Consider the following 19,562-nt stretch of genomic DNA (forward strand, 5'->3'; position numbering starts at 1 on the left):
GGTTTTCCTGTTCAGTATCATTAGTTTTCCTTAGAAGCAGGTTTTTTTGGGTTTTTTTTTGCACCAGCAGAGGACTTGGAATAAAGAAACTTATTCTCAGATTTCCCAATGAAATGTGAGAGAGCTGAGGCTAGCCAGGTGCCTGGCTGTTGCTGTCTTTTTCTAAGCCTCCCTTACAGATCATTCAACACTTATAGTACTGATATTTTTTATCCACTTCTTCCCATTTTGCTCCATACAGCCCTATAAGACTAAGCATAACACTTAGAGCTACTCCTCTGTAACTGAATGGGCTGCCCATGGAAGTAGTGGATTCTCCGTCCCTGGAGATATTTAAAAAGAGACTGGATGTGGCACTCAGTGCCATGGTCTAGCAACCGCAACGGTGGTAAAAGGGTTGGACTCGATGATCTCTGAGGTCCCTTCCAACCCAGCCGATTCTATGATTCTATGATTCTATGAAGACAGAGGAAGATATCACACTCTGGAGAAGGCAAGAGAACAGACAGCAGGAGTGAAAGTGGTAAATGTCTGATGTTAAAATCTCCAGTCAATTGATTCCAGGGCACATACTTCTTTTGGGAATGTGAATCAGCTGTTAATGATGACCTCCTGAGGTTTTTAAAATTTTGGGAAAGAAGGGAAAAAAAGAAGGAAAAAAAAAAAAGAAGAAAAAGATTGCCACCAAATATCAAGACTGACATATAAGACTTAACTCTAGGCCAGCCATTACATTATCCCAGTTTCATCTCCCATCAGGAAGACTTTGCTCTTTCAGGAATTTTACTTCAGAAGACTATAGCCTGGCAAAGAAAGGAAGTGCCAGGGCTGAAAGAAGACAAATATACCATATACACGATCTGTTATTTCACTCATTCCTGTACCAGGTACGCTATTTTGGCGAGTAAAGGTGCAGATGTCAGACCCATCATAGCTGCCTCTGCATGTCACACAGGACTCAAATAGGTGCAGAATTGAGTAAATGTGCTTAGAAGGAAAAAAATTAAAAAATAAATAAAAATCCCAGGCATGCAGAGATAAGCTTTTATGGAAATAATATCATCTCCCTGATTCTTCTTGATACATTGTGAAAAGAAAACTGCTGTCAGGTTGCTGAGAATAAGCCACTAGGACAACTGGCCAGTATTGCTTATTTTAAACAGCTGCCCTCTACCATCATTTCAAAATGAGGAAGATAATCCTGTCTGTTCAGCCTTCAGTGAACAGTGCTTTAGACATGATGCTGCCCTATAACTTTAAAATAAGTTACTATCACATATTTTTCTCAATTCACACTATTGCACAGACAGTAGTAAGTAAGTAAGGCTACTTAGAAACACCTGTAGTGGATATACTGTTACATGTACTTCCAAATAATCAGATTTTCCACAAACTGCATCTTCACATACACCAATCCCATCTGGGGGAGTCCTGATCCTATGAAACACTCCATGAAAATACTGCCAAGATGTCAACACACATCACAGACCCTCAGCCTTCCCCCAGATCAGATGTGATGCAAGTCTCATTAGCATCTCTTGGCAGAGGTGGACTCAGACATGCCACAAGGTGCCTCACACAGCTGGCAAACCTTTCCTTTTGCTCTGAAGTGTTTAGGCTGGCAAAATTGAGCTGGAGTAAGTGAAATCCACACTAGAAATAAGCTTTGGGCAAAGTCTCCGCATCAGTCAAAGCACTTCTGGTCCAGTCACAAAAATCATGAAATTGTTGCCCATCCACAGTGAGCTCAATGAAGCCCTTAACTAGCCCACAGACAGAGCATTAGTTCTGGTGATCTTCATTAGGCACATCAGAAAACAGGAAAAATGTGGTGCTTCAAAATAAAATGAGGCAAAGGGGGATAGTTAGAGACTGGACCAACATCTTGCTAATCTGGATGATGGATTTGAGGGTTGGTTTTTTTTCAGTTTTGACAGTCAGTCCTATCTGCTAGGTATGTGAATGGTTATTTACCTCAATGCATGGGGAAAATAACTTTTCTGAAGTTTAAGGTGCTGATTTTTCTTCAGCAGGAAAAAAACCAAACCAAACCACTTAAACAACTCTTTAAAAAGTCCATGACCCAGCAGGGAAGTTAACAGTGAAAAGAGTGCATCAGGAAAAAGCTAAAGGAAATAACACATAGCTGGTTCAGCTGAAGTAAGAGGTAGTTTAGTGACTAAACTACACTATTTCAAACATTTGTCCATAGTAAATGTGTGGCTTCATAAGCACTTATGCAGTATCCAAATACATCAATAAAGTCTCCTGCCTCTCTTTCTTACTCCCACTCAGTCCTAGATTATGATGCTCAAGTTGTAAATTCCAGAGGAAGAATGCTTTAGGTCTGTAAATAAATCCACATTTGGTGTGATAGTAACAGGAGAGCACTCACAACAGCATGACAACCCAACTTGGAGGCCACCTGGAAGCTTGTCACAGCTGTTGTTTACTACAGATCTTTGCAGAAGAGAAAAAATTCAGCACAATGGGGATCAGGGAGCTGAGGGCATGAAGACTCAGAGGAGGTGTGTTGGAAGAGAAGAGGGAACTGAGGAGCAGGGAAAGACATAATCTTGCAAAAGTAATCATGTTTTATTATTATTACATACTAATATTTCAATAATACTTCACTTTTGGGTCTGTTTCTTTATGACAGCTCTCACGTTTAGGGATCAAGTCCTGTGCTCTCTGAGAAAACGCCCCTGAGGTCACTCATTTAGGCAATTACCATTGCACCTTTGGGACCTGGCATCATCCCCACTCTCTTACCTTTGATTTTTGACCTGAAAATAAAGCCCATTCTTAGTCAACTCTTCTAAAAGTAAAAATCTCAATGATGCTTACACACAGTGTGTCATTGTCATATGAAATAATGAGATAAAGTTGAACTTTCTGCATCTTTCCTTCCCTCTGCTTGACCTTTATCTTCTACAGAGACTACAGCTGTATCTTGACTGCTCCCAACTCAGTCAAGCACACAACCAGCACACGGCTGTGAAACAGAACCAGAAGCCCTCTGGGTTTTCTCACTGCCTGTACCAAACCAGTCAGAGCTGAACCACGTGGGATTCTTACTGTAATTTCTGGAAAGAACTGGTTAACATCACCCTTTTTTGCCTTTACTAATTATTGCTTCATTTAGCCCTTGTATTAGTGCAACAAAAAGCAGCTGTCTCACCAAGCACACTCAGTCCAAGTGACCTTGTGTTCTTGTTCATGTTTACCACATAATCAGCAGGGAATTCCATTTTCAAATACAAGACTTCATAATCCATTAGCACTAGAGATTGGTCCCAGGCCCTGGATTTACTGGTCACGTGTACCAAGGCATAAAATTATGAGTGTACAGATAGATTAATCTCCAGACCTGTAAAGCATCCCAACCCCCAGTGCGTGCAGCAGTCTCATTCAAATTCACATAGGAATATTAGTATTATTCTTAAGAGCTACTGCTAATGCCATCCTCACATTACAAGAAGAAAAAAATTAAATGCTACCTGCTTTCCTACTCAGCAAGGATGGGGACACACAAAAACTAACCCCACTTCTCAGATTGTCCACTTGTTTCATAAACAGAACATAGGTATTGATGTTCTTATTATTACACTGACAACCCACCTCTCCCCCAGCTATTTCTGAAAAGCAGGAATCACTTTCACTGCTCATAATTTTAAATCAGAAGTCTTTAGCAAGTCCAAGTGGTTTACCTAACCATCAAGTTCAATTAATTAGAGAAAAGAATCAATGGAAAGTGTTTCCCAATGTAACCTTGGTAATGCACAAAATGCTTCTACAGATCTTAAGCTCATTTGCTGTAGTTGCTGCTTTAGAAATTGGAATATATCACATAGGCAGAAGGACATTAGCATCACAACATTGCACCTCCAGAGCACTGCATGTGCTCTCCTAGAAGGCACTTTCCACACTATGCTTTAAAACTCTGTAGCCTGGCAAGTTAGGTGATTAAAAACTAATCATATTTCATGTTGACAAAATGGGAAATGTCAGTGTTTGATAGAAAATAATCATCCATATATTTATCCTTTATGTCTGTGCACAGCACTTTAAGAATAAGTTGGTCCATGCTTTCCACTGATAAAATGAGAATAAACTCCACAGTGATAGACACCAGCTGCCATTTGAAGAATCAACATTTTTCAGTGTTACCACACAATTTTAACTCTGGTCCTACACAGTTCACCTACACGCAACACTCATACTGAAAACAGCTATTACTTTACATATGATTTCATGATATTCATTGGCAAATACCAGTTTTTGAGTGGTAATGCCATTATTCAGTATTTATATAAGTCTACCAGGATAAACAACCTCTGATTCATGCTGAGATACAAAACACTTCAAAATAGTTTGTTGCTCATTTCTGTATCCCACAACTAAGATGTCTGAAAGTTCTTATCTGAGAGCCAAACCATTATTCCCATGAATCAAAATTAAGCAGAAAAACTTGTATAGCACAGACTCTCCTGGCAGCTGGAGAATGCCAAGCACAGGTGCAATGAAGTAGGAACATTCTCCACTCTTTGTGTATCTTCCCAAAAAGCCAAGGACAGTCCTATTTTGAATAAAGATTCCAAACTTTTATCACCCTCTAGACTTCTCAGTTTTCCTCTTGGTTGTTTTTATTTGAGTGAAAAAGCATTTTCTGCTCAGCTTCACTAATTCTTGCTGCTTGTCTCCTACTTGAATCAAGAATGACCTTGCAACAGTGGCAGTTGCCTGCTACAATGGCACACAGCCACGAAAAGCTGTTCAATTTCACAAGTTAAATAAGCATCAGAAATAAAGTTCTGCTAAGGAAATAAAAATAAAAGGAGGTTTGTAATTCATAGGTTTCAAACCAGTGAATGAACTTTCACCATAAAGATGCTAATGACAACTATTTCTAAGGTAAGCACTTGCTTCATGGTTTGGTTTTTTTAAGGATTTTTTCTCCAAAATACCATCATAGACTTGCATCAAACCATCAATTATTCCCACAAAGGCAAACAAAACAGCAGAATTCAGGGAACCTATTTTCCTTTTTACCCCTACCTGAACCCTATCTGCTATTACACATGGAAGTCTGCCCAAGGTTGAAACCGAGTCTTTCCCAGAGCAATGCACACCACCACGTAAAGGCTGCCTCAAAAAAAGAAGAATAAAAGGAAATTCTACTCCATATAATCCAGCAGGTGAATGCTTTGTTACTTACAAGGCACAGCATGGCGATAAAGGTTATCTCTGATAGTCTGCTGCAGGTCGTGATCTGGTGAGCCTTTCTGAAACCTCTGGTTGAGATAATGTCTCAGATCTTTGTTCAATCTGCTTCCTGCAAAGAAAAAACAAACAAAAAAAAAGAGCCATTTATTTATTTCTAAATGCACACAATTAACATTTCCAATTCAGGCAAACGTTAGACTTCCAATTCAGAGTGCCCTAAATCATGGCATGCTGACTTTACGAGCGGAGCTCATCTTCCTCTACAAATGGCTAATTACCAAAAATAACTCGCTGTAAACAAGAGGTCTCTCTTGTCTCATAATGCATCTTTCTTCCTGTGGTGTTAAACGGATCATCATTCCCTTTTGTTACTTATTTGTTTGAGCAAATGGAGAAAGAAAGATGATGGGAGAAAGAAAAATAAAGGTATTTTTGCACCTCGCCGGGCAGACAGACCGAAGGCAAAGGCTGCTCCCTTTGGAGGTACTGACAGAGCTGAACATGGCACAAATCAAACAAGTGATATACTTTGCACAGATATCTACCCCAGTACCAGCAGGGGTCAGAAAATAACTGACTGAAGGAGATAAGAATATCCAAAGTCCTTAGGAACAACAGCATAAAATCCAACAATTCACTTAACTCTATTTATTTCCCCATTCTGTTCTGAACACGTTCAAGTGTGTGTCAATAAAGATAAATCAGTTGAAATCAAAACAAAACACACACAAAAAGAAAAAGAAATGTAGTTGTTAATGAACGTGGCTAGTTGCTGAACACCAATTCCTTTCTTGAACATGAGAGGTGAACACTGACATTTATTCAACTGAAGTGCAAAAACAACCCCTCAAGAACACTCAGACAACAGAAACTCTTCTGTCCTGAGAAGAAAAAAAAAAAATCACTGGAAAAACAGCTTTAGAGAAATGCAACCAAAATGATCAAAGCCTGGAGCAGCTGTCAGAGAAGTAGGTAGGATGCTGTAGGATGCTGTGGATATCGTGGTATGGGGGGCAGGTGGGGACTGGCTGCTCCCTGGCCCAAGGAGGCACCAAATGAAGCCAACAGGACCTTGGTTCAAAACCACTCATCAGTGACAGTGGTTCATACAGGCTGTGGAAGATGTTGCACTGTGTGGAGGAAGCTTACTGAGGAGCTTCAAGGGGAGACTGGAAAAGAACTTGGAAGATGGAACCATTGGGAACTTGAAAAGAAGGTGCATAAAATCCCTTGAACTGGAAATAAACTACTGGTGGCTCTGAGACCTGAGAAAAGAAGTGGAGGAATATAAAATATCTGGGTTTTTTTCCTTTCCTTTGCTAGGCATTTTATTTATGGCCATAGTTGGAGCCAGAATGCCAGGCTACATGGACCTTTGGTGGAACCACTGCAGCTGTTTCTATGATCTTTTATGATTTGCATTCTGCGATTTTGGATTGTGAATATGTAATGCAGAGATCATCTCAATACTTGTTGACAATAAACAGAGCATCAGAGCTGCAGATTCCTGGCTGGAGCCTCTCAGAACCACTGCAGAACTAATCAAGAATAATAATACTGCAATGGAGTGCAGTTGGACAGGGGGTCTGGGAAGCAAATGAGAAAAAAAGAGTGGAGACCATTAAATAACCATGGGCAGAAACAGCCTGATGCAGTACTGTTACATTTTAACAGATATATTAGTTTAAAGACAAAACTAAACCCCAAACCCCTTAGTCTGAAATACTAAGTCAAATTCTAACAAATGTGATTTTTATTTGGGTACTCCAGACAGCTTTTGCCTTTTTTTTTTTTCCTAAAGATTAAATTTCTCATTGAATAAGAGGAAAGCTTAGGCAGCAGGCCCAGCTATTAAAAGAAGGAACATTTTTAACGACCAAGATGCTCATTATAAAAATGACTCAAACAACAAAACCGAAATTAAAAAATAAAACTGGCTCATCCCAATTTCCTGAGTTACCCCAGCAACATCTCTCACTTCAAGAGCAATGATTATCAACCCATTTTCTAATAAAAGGTCTTCAGTTATTACACTATATTAAGGGTATCTCACATAGGATGCACTTGGAGGGCTTGGTAGACCTGTGGGGATTACACTTCTCCAATATCAGAGCTGACTTCCCAAACTCCAGATGTATCATTTCATCCCACATCATTTTACTCCAGAGGGAAACTGGGCACAATAAAAGAGCATCTGCTGAGAAAGTAAAGCATTTCTTTATCTTTAAACTAAACAGTCCATATTTTTCTTTACACAAGAGCTGGTAAGACATGGTAGCTTCTCATAGCAAAAAGGACAAGTACAACAAACAGTCTGGACATAATGCAAGGGCTTATTCCAGGGAAAAAATTAATGCACTGAGCTACATATATCATGTCAGGCAGGCTTTCTCTTGAAATACTGTGGGAGTTGTGATTCAGTGATTTATGTCACAACAATGTCTAGAGGTGAAAAAGCTCTGCTGAGCTAGAGCTTGTTTGACCACACAAAATATGCAATTTACTGATGATATCTGCTTTTAGCTTCCCTCTGTGCCCATTCTACCTAGCATCTCAGTCTATTACAGCCCCCACTGGAAAGTTTGGTTATTTGGTTTATGCAGTAGCTGGGATTTCCCAGCTGAGTCACTGATGCACTAGCCAAGATGGCAGTGGCAAAAATAGGGGCTATAACAATGCTTAGACTCAGATTACTGTTCCTTAGGGAGCTCACAGTGATGCTCATTTCTATCACATTTATTCTAAAAGGGAAGAAAAAAAAAAAAAGAAGAAAAAAAAGAAAAAAAAAGAAACATGCTTTGTATGCCAATTTTTTTTTTGCTAAATTCCAGAAAATTCTTGACAGAAATGAAAGCTGCTTAAAGCCTCAATGACCTCAGCTGTGGCCAGCAGCCAGGTCACCCCATGCAACACAGTGAGGAGGAAAACGAGCTAAAACTTAAACTAACACCATGGAGAAAGTTGCCAAAAAAGATCCACCCTGGAAGATGTTGGCTTTTTTACCATTTGAAATGTTTCAGTCAACTCTGATTATCTTTTCAAAAAAACCTCCTCAGACTTGAGAGGGAATGTGCTTGATACATCACCAGGTGAGCCTGGGTTGAAGGGCTGGTGTCAAACCTGATTTTATGCCAAAGTTCTCCCCTTGTAACACCTAAAGCCATGCATAAGCTGTGCTCAGAAAAAAAAACAACAATGAAAAAACCAAAAACAAAACCCAAAAAATCCACAAACAAAAAACCCAAACAAAAAAGAATAAAAACAAACAAAAAAAAAATCACAAAAAAACCCCAAAAATACCCAATATAAAAAGAAAACCACACCACAACTGGCTGCAGTTTCCTTAGAGATGAGCTGTGTTAACTAGAAGGATACTACTACCCTTCAAAATACTCTTCTGTTCTCAAGGAGAGTGGATCTCAGGTTCACCCTTTTGAAATCTTTTCTTCTCTGCTAAGAGCATGTAAAGAGATCCTACAGTGAGAACAGCCGAGGAACAAAAGATGCAAGTCAGAAACAGCACTTTCCAAGCCAGAGGACACAGGTATTATCAGCCAGTGTTCAGCTTTTCCTTCCTCATCTTTCCCTTCCCTATTACCTGAATTTTTTCTTTGTATTTGAAACAAAGGTTAACTTGCTGAATGGCTCATTTTCTCAATTATTCTTCATTATTTTGCTGCATTTTAGAGTACATCAATTCTTCTCCCAAACCATTACATCCTAACAGTATTTTAGTAGCAAAAACAAATCCTAAAAAAAAATATTACTGATGCTCAGTTTTCTGACACAAACCTCACTTGTTAATTTTGTGGAAATTAATACGTAACCTGGATTTTTGTGTGTGTGTTTAATGAAGGTTTTGACTGTTTCTAAATACACTTCTTTCAAACCCTAAATACTCTGTTGTACATTTGTCCTCCAACAGCTACCTAATATTAAAAGTCACCAGAGAAACTATGCTTTGAATTATGCTCTGATGCTTATTGCTACAATTTCCAGTTTCTGCAGGGAAGAAAGCTGCACACCAGATCATCTAATGCTGTCTTTTCTGCCATCCCATAACATCCATCTCTTCCCAGAGCACTTCCACCAGCCAGCAGAGCACAGACCTTGAGGGCTGCAAGCTTCTTGCCTTATTGACATACAAGCTTCCAATAGAGCAAGCAGACTGCATAAATGACCAAGCAAAATGGGATTTTTTTTTCAAGAAAAAAATAAACAGGAACATCGTGGGCCTGACAGCACCTTCCTGCCAGCTGGTAGATAAGTCTATGCCAGAACTGTGCAATATGGATATTCTGAAGATATATTTCAAGTTCGTTTTCTATGCATTTGGAAGCTATAATTTTGTAGTTTATGTTTGTATTAATTCCTGCAGCTGTTTTACCCCATTTATGCTTTGAGATGGTCACAGATAATCCTGATAAATAGCTATACTCTGGCAGAGCCTATAGATGCTTGTGCAGATGGGTCAGGGTCAGGCTCAGGACACAGTGGTCTCTGACCTATATTACACTCATGTGAGGGGGTTTACACTAGTATGTATTATTGCTTTACAAGGCTACCAATTGATATGTTCACAGTGACTGATAGCATTTGAGCTGGAAAAATCCATTTTCCATTCCTGAATTGCAGCAGCATCCCCCCTTCTCCTGTCAGGATCTCCATTTTAAACATGTCTTTAGAAGAGGGATTCTCTGTGGGCAGACAAAGACCATTTCAAAACAAGAGGTTTCATTGCCATGAAGCAATGAAAGGTTAAAGGCCTCTAAAGGGATAAAAGTGCAATAGAGTCATCTGGATTAAGACTCTCTCACCACCCTGATGCCTCCAGCGAGAGGGACGGATTCAGTTTTTTAAAGACACAAAGATCCCACATGTTGGATTTGCAGCATAAACCCCTGATTATAACATTCTGTCTTTCATCTGAAGATCTCTATCTGAAGGTATTTAATGAACATTAATAAATTATCATGGTTGGCAGGGTCTAATTTCTGTGCTACAAAACAGAACTGCAGATAAGGAAAAAAAAAAAAAGAAAAAGCAACCAAAAAAACCCAACCCACAAACAACAGAAAACAAACCAAACAAAACTGAAAAAAACCCTGCTAATTTAGAGACATGAGCAGAGAACCTGCAGCTCATAATTGCTAAAGCAGGGAGTGGATTTGCAGCTGACTGGCTTGAAGGGCTGGGTGACTTCAGTCATGCTCCTTTTTCCCAGGATGCTGCTCCACCCCAGTGGACAGGACTCAACACAAACTCATCTCTAATTAGAGCCAAAATGGCTTCCCTTCATTATAAAGTGTATTAACTTGACCTGGTTATAAATCTATCACCTCCCTTGAAAAAAAAAATCCAGCTAGTTTTTTGTTTTGTTTTTAAAGGAATGTTAAAATATTAATAAAGTAACTAAAGACAACTTCTAAATCTTTTCTTATGAATAGGAGAGACCTAGAAAGAGCTCTTGGGAAGCAGAAGTCACTTCTTGAAACTTTTCTGTGTAGTTCTTGGCACAACAGTAGTGCCAGGGCATCACCACTGCTCTCTTACTACTGCTTGCAATGGATTTTCCTCAAATCCTCACATAAAGATGGCCTGGAAACTCACACATATGTTTTATTAATGCCTGGAGGATTCATGTTCTGTTTCTGGATCAATTAATATAACAATTTTCATGGCAAGATCCAGTAGGCAGCAGCACATCTTAGAAGACAAAATGAAGGCTAAATGGATTTTTGACAGAACTGGTATCCACACCATAAAATATTCCTAATCCCAGCAGTTGTTACACAAATGATAATAGTTTGTGCTATATCATTCCGCTCTGTCCCATCCTTGTCTTCCAGCTGCTGTCCAAGAGTGATTATAAATAATGGGGCTATAAAAGCCATTCAATAATTAGAAGATTCATTGGCCATATGCCAGCAGTGACAAAAGAGAGTGATTTATGTAAGATGAGTCTGTCACATCTGCCAGATAACAGTTTCATTACGCCCGTGGCTTTAAGGTCACAGTTTAACACTGTTCCAAAAGCCATTTGTCAAGGGGGTGCTGGGCAGAAGAGGTAGAATACATCATGGCTTTGTTTGCTTTCTTGTTTTAACTACTAAGTAAATAAGTAAATAAAAGCCCAGGACCTACGTTTGTTTTTTCATGCCTCCTCTGATGTCAAAGACACAAGGATGTAGAGTAAGACAGAGAACATTCATCATGGTTAGCAGGAGTTCAAACATGACCAAAAAGCAAACCCATCCAGTTTAAAAGCCTTAAGTGTGGCTTCTTAAATCTATATAATCTAAGTATGTTCTATCTTCCAGCCACCCATGAAATTAAGTCACCTTGTTCACCCATAACGTGTTGATAAATTAATTGCTACTACATTTCCCTAGCACATGTAAACTTAACAACATTTTATGGCTCCATGTGCTATAAAAAGATATTTAAACATTGCCATGTGAGTTCAGGCTAACCATTAACATGGCTCAACAGACACCTGATTTGATTCCAGTTCTGCTTTCTTCTCTTTTTTCCTCTATTACAAACAAACAAAAAACCACAAATGAACTTTTATTGCTGGGTACAAATCATTCCCATAAAGTCCTGATGCTTGGTTGTCCCCTATAAATTCTTCAATAGCCTCATCTGTCATTGTTAACAACTGCTTCCATACCAGTCTGGGGAATCTCTGTTGCCAAAAGCTACAGATCTCAGGGTGCAAACTGGATATTTCTTGTTGGAAATGCTGCATCCAGTCCCTATCAGTATACAACTAAAACTTGTACCAGCCTGTTATATTCAGACTCCAGATAGATGAACTGGTCTGGTCAGAGCCAAAATGTTTCCATTATTCTAACAAATCCATACCACAACCAAACAAAATTATTGCCCATTAGTCACCTACCTTCCAGAACTAAACCATAAAATACTTTCCAATTTTTATGCTTTAAAATCACCTCAGAACAACAAAGCCACATCCATTGCAAAATCCTTTCAGTGGAAGGAAATTATGATGAGCTGGAGAGTTAGGCTATAAAGAATTGCACAACGTTAGAGGATGAACTACCCACACCAGCAATAAAACTTGACTTTGATAGAGCATGGTGAAGACTTCAGCAGTTGCCCAGATGCTGATTCAGCAGAGAGCACTTGAGTGCAGCCTGTAGTTCCTATCTGTAGAATGAATAACACTTGTTACTCTACTACTAGCAGAATTTCTTAAAATATTATTTTAGGTGTAAGTTGCAAATCTGAAGGAGACATATTAGCTCCAAACTTTCAGGTCATGTTCAGAATCAGGAACAGGCAAGAGCTTTCTTGGCACAGGACCTTTTGGTATTGCTCTCAGTCTCCATGGGTGAATGAGCCAGCACTGAAGTGGTAATTCAGCATTTGGTACTACAGAAATGCACTTAACAGATCATAAATCCCAAGTGAAAGTACTCTTCAAGCACCTAACCCAATCTACTGTATTTGCAGGGTGCCACACCTTATTTTCTGTGCATTAATAGTGATTCATACTCCTAGTGTAAAATTAAACGCTTAGTCTTCCAGTTGAGGTGTCCATAAAAAAACCCACAGTGCCCAAGCCTGGAGGTTGAGCAGCAAAAATGTTGTAATTCACCAGTCCTGAAAATTTTGAGTGCTTGTGACAAACACATTTCTGTTACCCCAGTCTGAATTCAGATCAGCAACGCCAGGAAATGCAGCAGAAAAACAAAGTTTCCTCCTGCTTTGGCCTTTTCAGGAACTCAAGTTCTGGCCTTGAAGCTCCTGGAGAAGAAACTTTCCTCTGCCCTCTGACTTCCCTGCAGCCCAGAATAACCCTGACCTGGGAGAGAAGGAGGCCACAAAGTCCAGGAAGAAGGAGCATGGTCTATCAGGGATGGTGCCTGCAGGAAAACTATCAATTATTATCAGGTCTGACAGCATAATGTCCTATCCATCTGGGTAATAGTGACAATGCTTTCAAAGAAGAAATAATGGAGAAAGTAAGAGGCTCACAGCAACACTGCAGGCAAATATGCTCTGAATCCACTACAATATTAAAACACTTGCAAATTCAAGTTCTCTTTTTCTGATGGTTCAAAGGAGAGCCTGGATAGAAACAGTTCTGTCATCCAAGAGCTACTGCATGAGTGATGGTAGAAATCAGATCTCTTTACCTCAAGAAGAAAATATTTTATTAATTCATCTTCAAAACACTGAGGTTGGAGTTTAGTGTCCTTTTTAAGACCATTCTTTAACTACATCTACAGTCTGGGATCCCTCCTGTGTCCAGTGTTGGATGGTGACACAAACTGCTGGGGGTGGCTAAAGCTGTGCCCAGGTGAAGGAAAAACCTGATTCTGTTGATCTTTAGTAGCAAGGGGTCCTACCCTAAAGTTAAAGCTTGGAGAAGGACATTTTCTGCTCCTCTTTTCTTAAAGCATTTGTTATCTTTTGTCTACATGGAGCCTAGAGCACCATGACACTGAATAAAAGATGACATTTCTCCAGAGAAAGTAGCAACTGAACATACCCTGCAAGGCTTAGAAAGAGGAAAAATCTAACACATTAGGCAAAAACATGGGTAACTGAAAGCATGCACCTCAAGAAACAGGAACATACAATGAATAGGAGATAGAAAAGTAGGTATTATTAACAACTGCTAGCAATAGGCACTTCCAAATTTGAACTGGTCAGTCACAGAGCTTCAGAACCATGGCTTCACTGCATCCTGAGGGGTGCCGGCAGATGTAGAGCTTCTTGCCTTCAGCATACTTAATCATGAACCCAACAAAATAGAAGCTGGAGATTAACCACTACTACTCTGCTACTCATAGGAGTCTTCTTCCCCTGTGCTGTTGCTACACAACCTTTTGTTTTCCTTTTTCACTTTGAAAATTCCAGAAACACAAGACAAGGAGGGAGCCCAGACTCTCAGGTGGTCTCTGGGAATGACATCGGAGAGCAAGGTGAGACAAGGTCAGTGAAGGGACCTGCTGGGATCACAAATGCAGAGTATTTTCCAACTAAAATGAAAAATCTCCAAGATAAACTATAATATTGATTAACAGCCACACATGGTATAAGGTTTTTACAAGAAAGCTTGGGCAGGTAGGTGTGTGAGGGACAAAGTGACACAATATTGTCTAGACTTGTTTTCAATGAAGTCTGGATTAGCATAATGCTTAAATACTTCAGGCAGTTCTGTGGCCTGATCAGTGTTGATCTAGAAGCTTAAGTCATTGGGTGACAATCAAGCTGTAACATTAAAGTCATGCCCAGAAATGCTTCCTCTTGGAGGTGACCTTAAATCAAGTGCCCGGAGCAAAGCCTCAGCTCTGCAAAACTTTACAGAAAGCCAGACCCAGAGGTGAACTTCGGGAAACAGAGACATTTCTCCAAGGAAGGCATTTTGTCTTGCACACAAAGACACCTCTGTGTTGGGGCTTTTTGCACTGTGTGTTCCAGCAGGGAAGAGCAACGAGGAGCATGAAGCAGTCATTGCTAGCAAGAATCGTTGATTTTGCCACGTAGGCTTTTTAAGGAGGAAAAAAAAAAGAAAAGAAAAAAAAAAAAAAAAAGAAAAAGCCTCCTACACATCCCAAGTGAATGCAGAATGAAATCATTGTAAGAGAGTGGCACATGGGATGCAGCCTCTTTCTATGAACAGCTCGGAATCTTGCAGAGCTCACGCCCTGTCTCCACTAAGCCTTTCCATCAGTGAACACAGCCCGGCCCCTGTGAGCAACCCAACCTTCCAGCAATAATTCCCTGGGAAACACAGGCTGCATGGGAGCCACAAACCAGCATTTGTCACTGACACCTACTCTGTAAAACCGGGTTGCATGGAGCAACCTGGATAAGGGAGCCTTGTTTCCTTGCCTTTGCTCAGCTCTCAAGCTGCCAAGGAGTCTTTCCCAGAAAACTGGGAGGGCTTTAGGGAGGCAGCAAAAAGCAGGGCATGGGGTGAAGGAGAAAGTCTATAAGGAATAGTAAGAGGAAAATCAAGATGAAGAGAACGAGCAGTCTTTCACTCAAAGGCAACAGCAAATTTCTGGAAATTAAATGCATATCTCTGTATGTCTCTTGAAAGGAGTTACCATATGTTCTAAGAGGAGGATGTAATATTTGAGCTGTAAAAGCCAAATCAGATTGAGAACCAGACGGCATCACAAAGCTTCAGCTGAACAAGCCCAATAACAATATGCCAACAAACTCATTTTCTAGAACAGCACTAAGAAAATATTTGCAAAACCTGACACCCATTCCCTAAATACAGCATTTGATTCTTTCAGAAAAATGGGGAAAAGAAGTGACATACGTGCCTGTATTTGGGAGTTTTGAGTCACTACTCATGTTCTCTGGGGTTTTTGCCTGCTCTTCTCTTTAATTTAAGCAAGAGTAGTGGGGATTGGTGGGTTTTTTAGCCATGACCTCAGATTCCTTCAGCAATAAATCTAAGTCATTCTTCCTAGGGCTGAAGGGACAAACTCCCACTGCCCAGCCAGGTCACCTCTGAATACTAATCACAGCTTTTTGGGTTTTTTTTTGCTCTCTCCTCACTGGCTCCCAGGCGTATGTCAATATTAACAGCCTGATTTCTAGAGGTACTGAATATATAAAATCCAGCACTGAGAACCTGTGGTGGTCAGGCCATAAACACTCACTGAATGCAAACATTGCCAGAACACTAGAATTTTCATGCTGCTTCTTCTTTTTTTTCCTCACGAGAATCTCTATCAGACAGAAAATGCTGGCCTTCTTTGAAGAAGTAAGATAAAAATCATAATGTATCCATTGGAAGCTCTGTTCAAAGGACATGCTGACAGCCCATTCTCTGGCATGGCTGGATGACTCAAGTACTTCAGTATTTCTCACAAGAAATTAATATAGTGCAGAGAAAAAAATACAAGTATTTCCACAGAGGGCTACAGGTTAATTTTCCAACCTGCTCTACCAATTTTACAGAAACAAGATCTGTAAAGAAACAACCAAAAGCAAGACTTGCTGTGGCCTCTCAGCAACAAGTAAAGGTCCTGTCCCAACTACATTGTTTTAAAAGAGCAAACACAGAACTAAGCTCCTTTTGAGACAGACCTAGGTTTTTAAATATATATATATAATTACACAGTTCTGGTCATATAGAAGGGACCCCAAACCACTACCATTCAGTATGTAAAGGAAGTATTCAGGCAACAAAAATTTGTCATTTAGAAAGTAAGGCTCTCAAAGCTGAAAATAATGATCTAAATCTGTTGGGGGGAGGAAAACTAAATATTTCTGTTTAAATAACAGTTGGGAGCTGTTGAGTTATGCTTTATAAAAGGCACAAGAAGCTACAAAAATTGAGTAAGAAGGTCACACTAGTAAAAAAAAAACCAACTTGCCTTATTGGTAAAGTGACTGTAGACTCTTTTCTTATTGCAGACAAAGAGAGAGCAAGATCTAAGAAACTGAACGACATCTGGGCACTTATTCTAACAGCAAATATTTGTTTTATTTTTAGTCTGTCATTTTCTCATGGTTGGTGGATATTTCCTCCTTGAAAAACGATGTTTAAATTTGAAGTGGAATTGATTCAAATTAGATCTATAACATCCTGAGCTATTACTTGGAAATCTAGCTTAGGAAGACAGTGCTGAACAGGCAGGTAAAGGACCTGGAAGAATGGGAGATTCAACAGCAATTTAAAAGTTCAGATCAAAATGATGCAATGAACTAAATCTTTTCAGTTGTTTAGCTGACCAAGAACCTAAAGGAAAAAGTTAACATACTGATTCTGTTATTAAAGGAATTTAATGCACAGCATTGTGGGCCTTCCTTTTGTGGAGGAAATAGAAATGAAATTCTAAATAAGATTTTAAAGCACTGACAGAATAAGTGAGTTGGCAGGAGCAAGCAAGAACTATGGCAGACCAGTTTGTTGTGAGTTTTAATACAGAACTACTTTATCTTATTGGCAAAACAATTGTCAGCTAAAGTAAAGGGAACAAAGACAATGTTGTTAGCTATTCCACATACAAACACGTAAAACAAAAATGCTCTGATTCTCAGGACTGTCTCTTCCACATAGAACAACCTTTTCTTCTGCAACTGCCACATTTAAAGTCAGGTCAGCAGTTAAAATACTGAAAAACTCACATTCACAAACAAAAACCAAATTAACTTGAACTTTGGTCTCCAGTATAAATTTAATACTTCATATAAAGCAAGTTTGACAATAAAAAAAAAGTACATGAAAAAGCTTACTAGGTTCTGTAACAAACTTTTTTTTTTTTCCCTTTGCTCACAAAGCCTTGTTTTCCTCATGCATTTAGGAATGTATGTATCATATTTCTGTCACCCTAACTTTTCCTCCCAAGAAGCAAATATGAATATTACAGATGGCAAAGCCCACATTTTCTCAAATGAGAAATATATGTTTATATGTGGCATATAGCAAAATATATCTTTCCAGAGACAATAGCCACAAGATTAAGATTTATTAGTGCAGGGCAGGAATTTTTAATGGAAAACATATTTTTGAGGTTAAGAGTTTTAATTACAAAGAAACAGCATACAAATGGCTCCTTTAGATGTAAAACAGAGCAGTTCTGCAACTGAATCAAAAGGATATGGTCTCTTTTGGTGAAAAATAGAATATTGGAAAAAAAGAGAGGAAAGCTTGACTTAAATGCACAGCAGATTGGACATTTTCCATGGAATGCTTTTCATCACAAAATGGCTTTTGTCAAAAAGAAGACATTCTGCATGAACGTGACATTTCTGCAGAAATCAGACAGAGCTCTGGTGGCACTTTTCAGATCACACCTTGGCTTTCCAGGCTACCCTGATCCTCAGAAGTTTCCAAGCTCAGGCCAGTCAAGTCCTCCTCCTCACCTGCCTCATGTTTGTCTCCTTAAAACCCTTGGAAAACCCATTCTGCAGGAGTAAAAATAAAGTGGTGGTTTGAGAAAAGGTTACTAATACCCAGGTTAGATCTACATGTTGCAAAAAGAGAACCAAAGCACCAGTCCAGTTCTGAAAACACAGAAAACTGGCACCTCCACAAGGAATTTTCATAGATTCTGGTTAGGAAGTAAAGGAAATGGAGGATTCTATGGATGTGAGCACATCCACTAAACATTGGTTTCATTCCCCTTACATTACTGCTTCCAACAACAATCTTGGTGGCTTTTTCTTAAGTCTGCAATGAATGTTTTTTTTTGTGGAAGACTAACAAGAAAAGAGAGAGATGAAATGTTCAGTCAGGCTTTGCTGCTGGCTTTTGCTTCACAGAATTTTCCCCACTTTGCAGGATGCAAGCAGACCTGACCAACTTTTATGCCCTTTTATGACAGGGATGTGTCAGCTCTCCAGACTCACATGATTCTAACCAATTTGTAACCCTGCCAGGAAATCTGCAAGCTCAAGCATCAGCTTTACTGTCATTGCCATTACTGTCATTGCCATTGCTGATTAGAGCTTTCCATTTCAGAGTTGGTGGGAGAGACCTCCATCCAAATGCATTTGATTTAGTGGGAGTGAAAAATGTTTTGTTAACAAAACAAGTAAGAAGGTACAAGAAGAGCTCTCCAAAATAATAAGAATAAAAAGGAGAAAAAAAAGAGTATTTAGACACTTGATGCTGATTTTCATTGCGCTCTATTGCATTTCTTGTCTTTAGCTGGGTCATCAGAATGCTCATCAAAATAATTTAAAAACTCTGTGTCTGTCCACGAGCAACCAGGCTGGCCTGCTAAACCAACCATCTTTGACATGTTGGGGTTTTGCACACTTCTAGCCTGGGAGTTTTAAAATCATACACCTAAATATTAACTCATTCATGCAATTTTACAGGTTTTTGTTTTAGTTTTTAAGACACAGCCTCTTTGATAGCTAAGATTTTAAAAGAGGCTTAGGGGACTGTCCTTTTTGTGATACAACACTCCCCTACTTCTGCCTTTCCACCTCTGCCCAGGTTCATAAGTTTCAAAGAAGGTACAGCCAGAGCTGCCATTGTACAGATGCTTTACAAACAGCACAAAAATGGCAAATGCATCCACACAGGCTGACAACTGATTTACTCATAGTTTGCAACCCCTTCTATAGGAACTCAGCTTTACAGCAGTCAATGAGAAAATAACCTTGTAACCAAAGAAGCTATGGTTCTTTTAAATTAATCAGTTCTTTTTTATCTAAACAGTAACATAATGAAAGAGATGATGACACTTTACATGACCTATAAAGAGCTGATTTTCTATTTTAGGCTCTCCTTCCTAACGGTGCCAGGATGATTATGTTTTGTTTACTGGACAGAATAATCTCTTATTTGTTAAGGCTTGAATTCAATTTTATACAGTACAAAA

General features: G+C 39.3%; 1 protein-coding gene across 18 annotated transcripts in view; it reads right to left on the reverse strand.

Moving 5' to 3' along the window:
• The window catches only part of MAGI1 (membrane associated guanylate kinase, WW and PDZ domain containing 1), a 331,771-nt gene that overhangs the window by 162,662 nt on the left and 149,547 nt on the right, over positions 1–19,562 (reverse strand). For all 18 annotated transcript variants that reach the window (XM_030458150.1, XM_030458149.1, XM_030458151.1 and 15 more), the window contains exon 2: positions 5,219–5,335. In XM_030458150.1, coding sequence (XP_030314010.1) covers positions 5,219–5,335 — 117 coding nt within the window. The remainder of the gene's footprint in view (positions 1–5,218; positions 5,336–19,562) is intronic.

This window comes from Calypte anna, chromosome 12 (genome assembly GCF_003957555.1).
Source record: "Calypte anna isolate BGI_N300 chromosome 12, bCalAnn1_v1.p, whole genome shotgun sequence".
Lineage (NCBI taxonomy): Eukaryota > Metazoa > Chordata > Aves > Apodiformes > Trochilidae > Calypte > Calypte anna.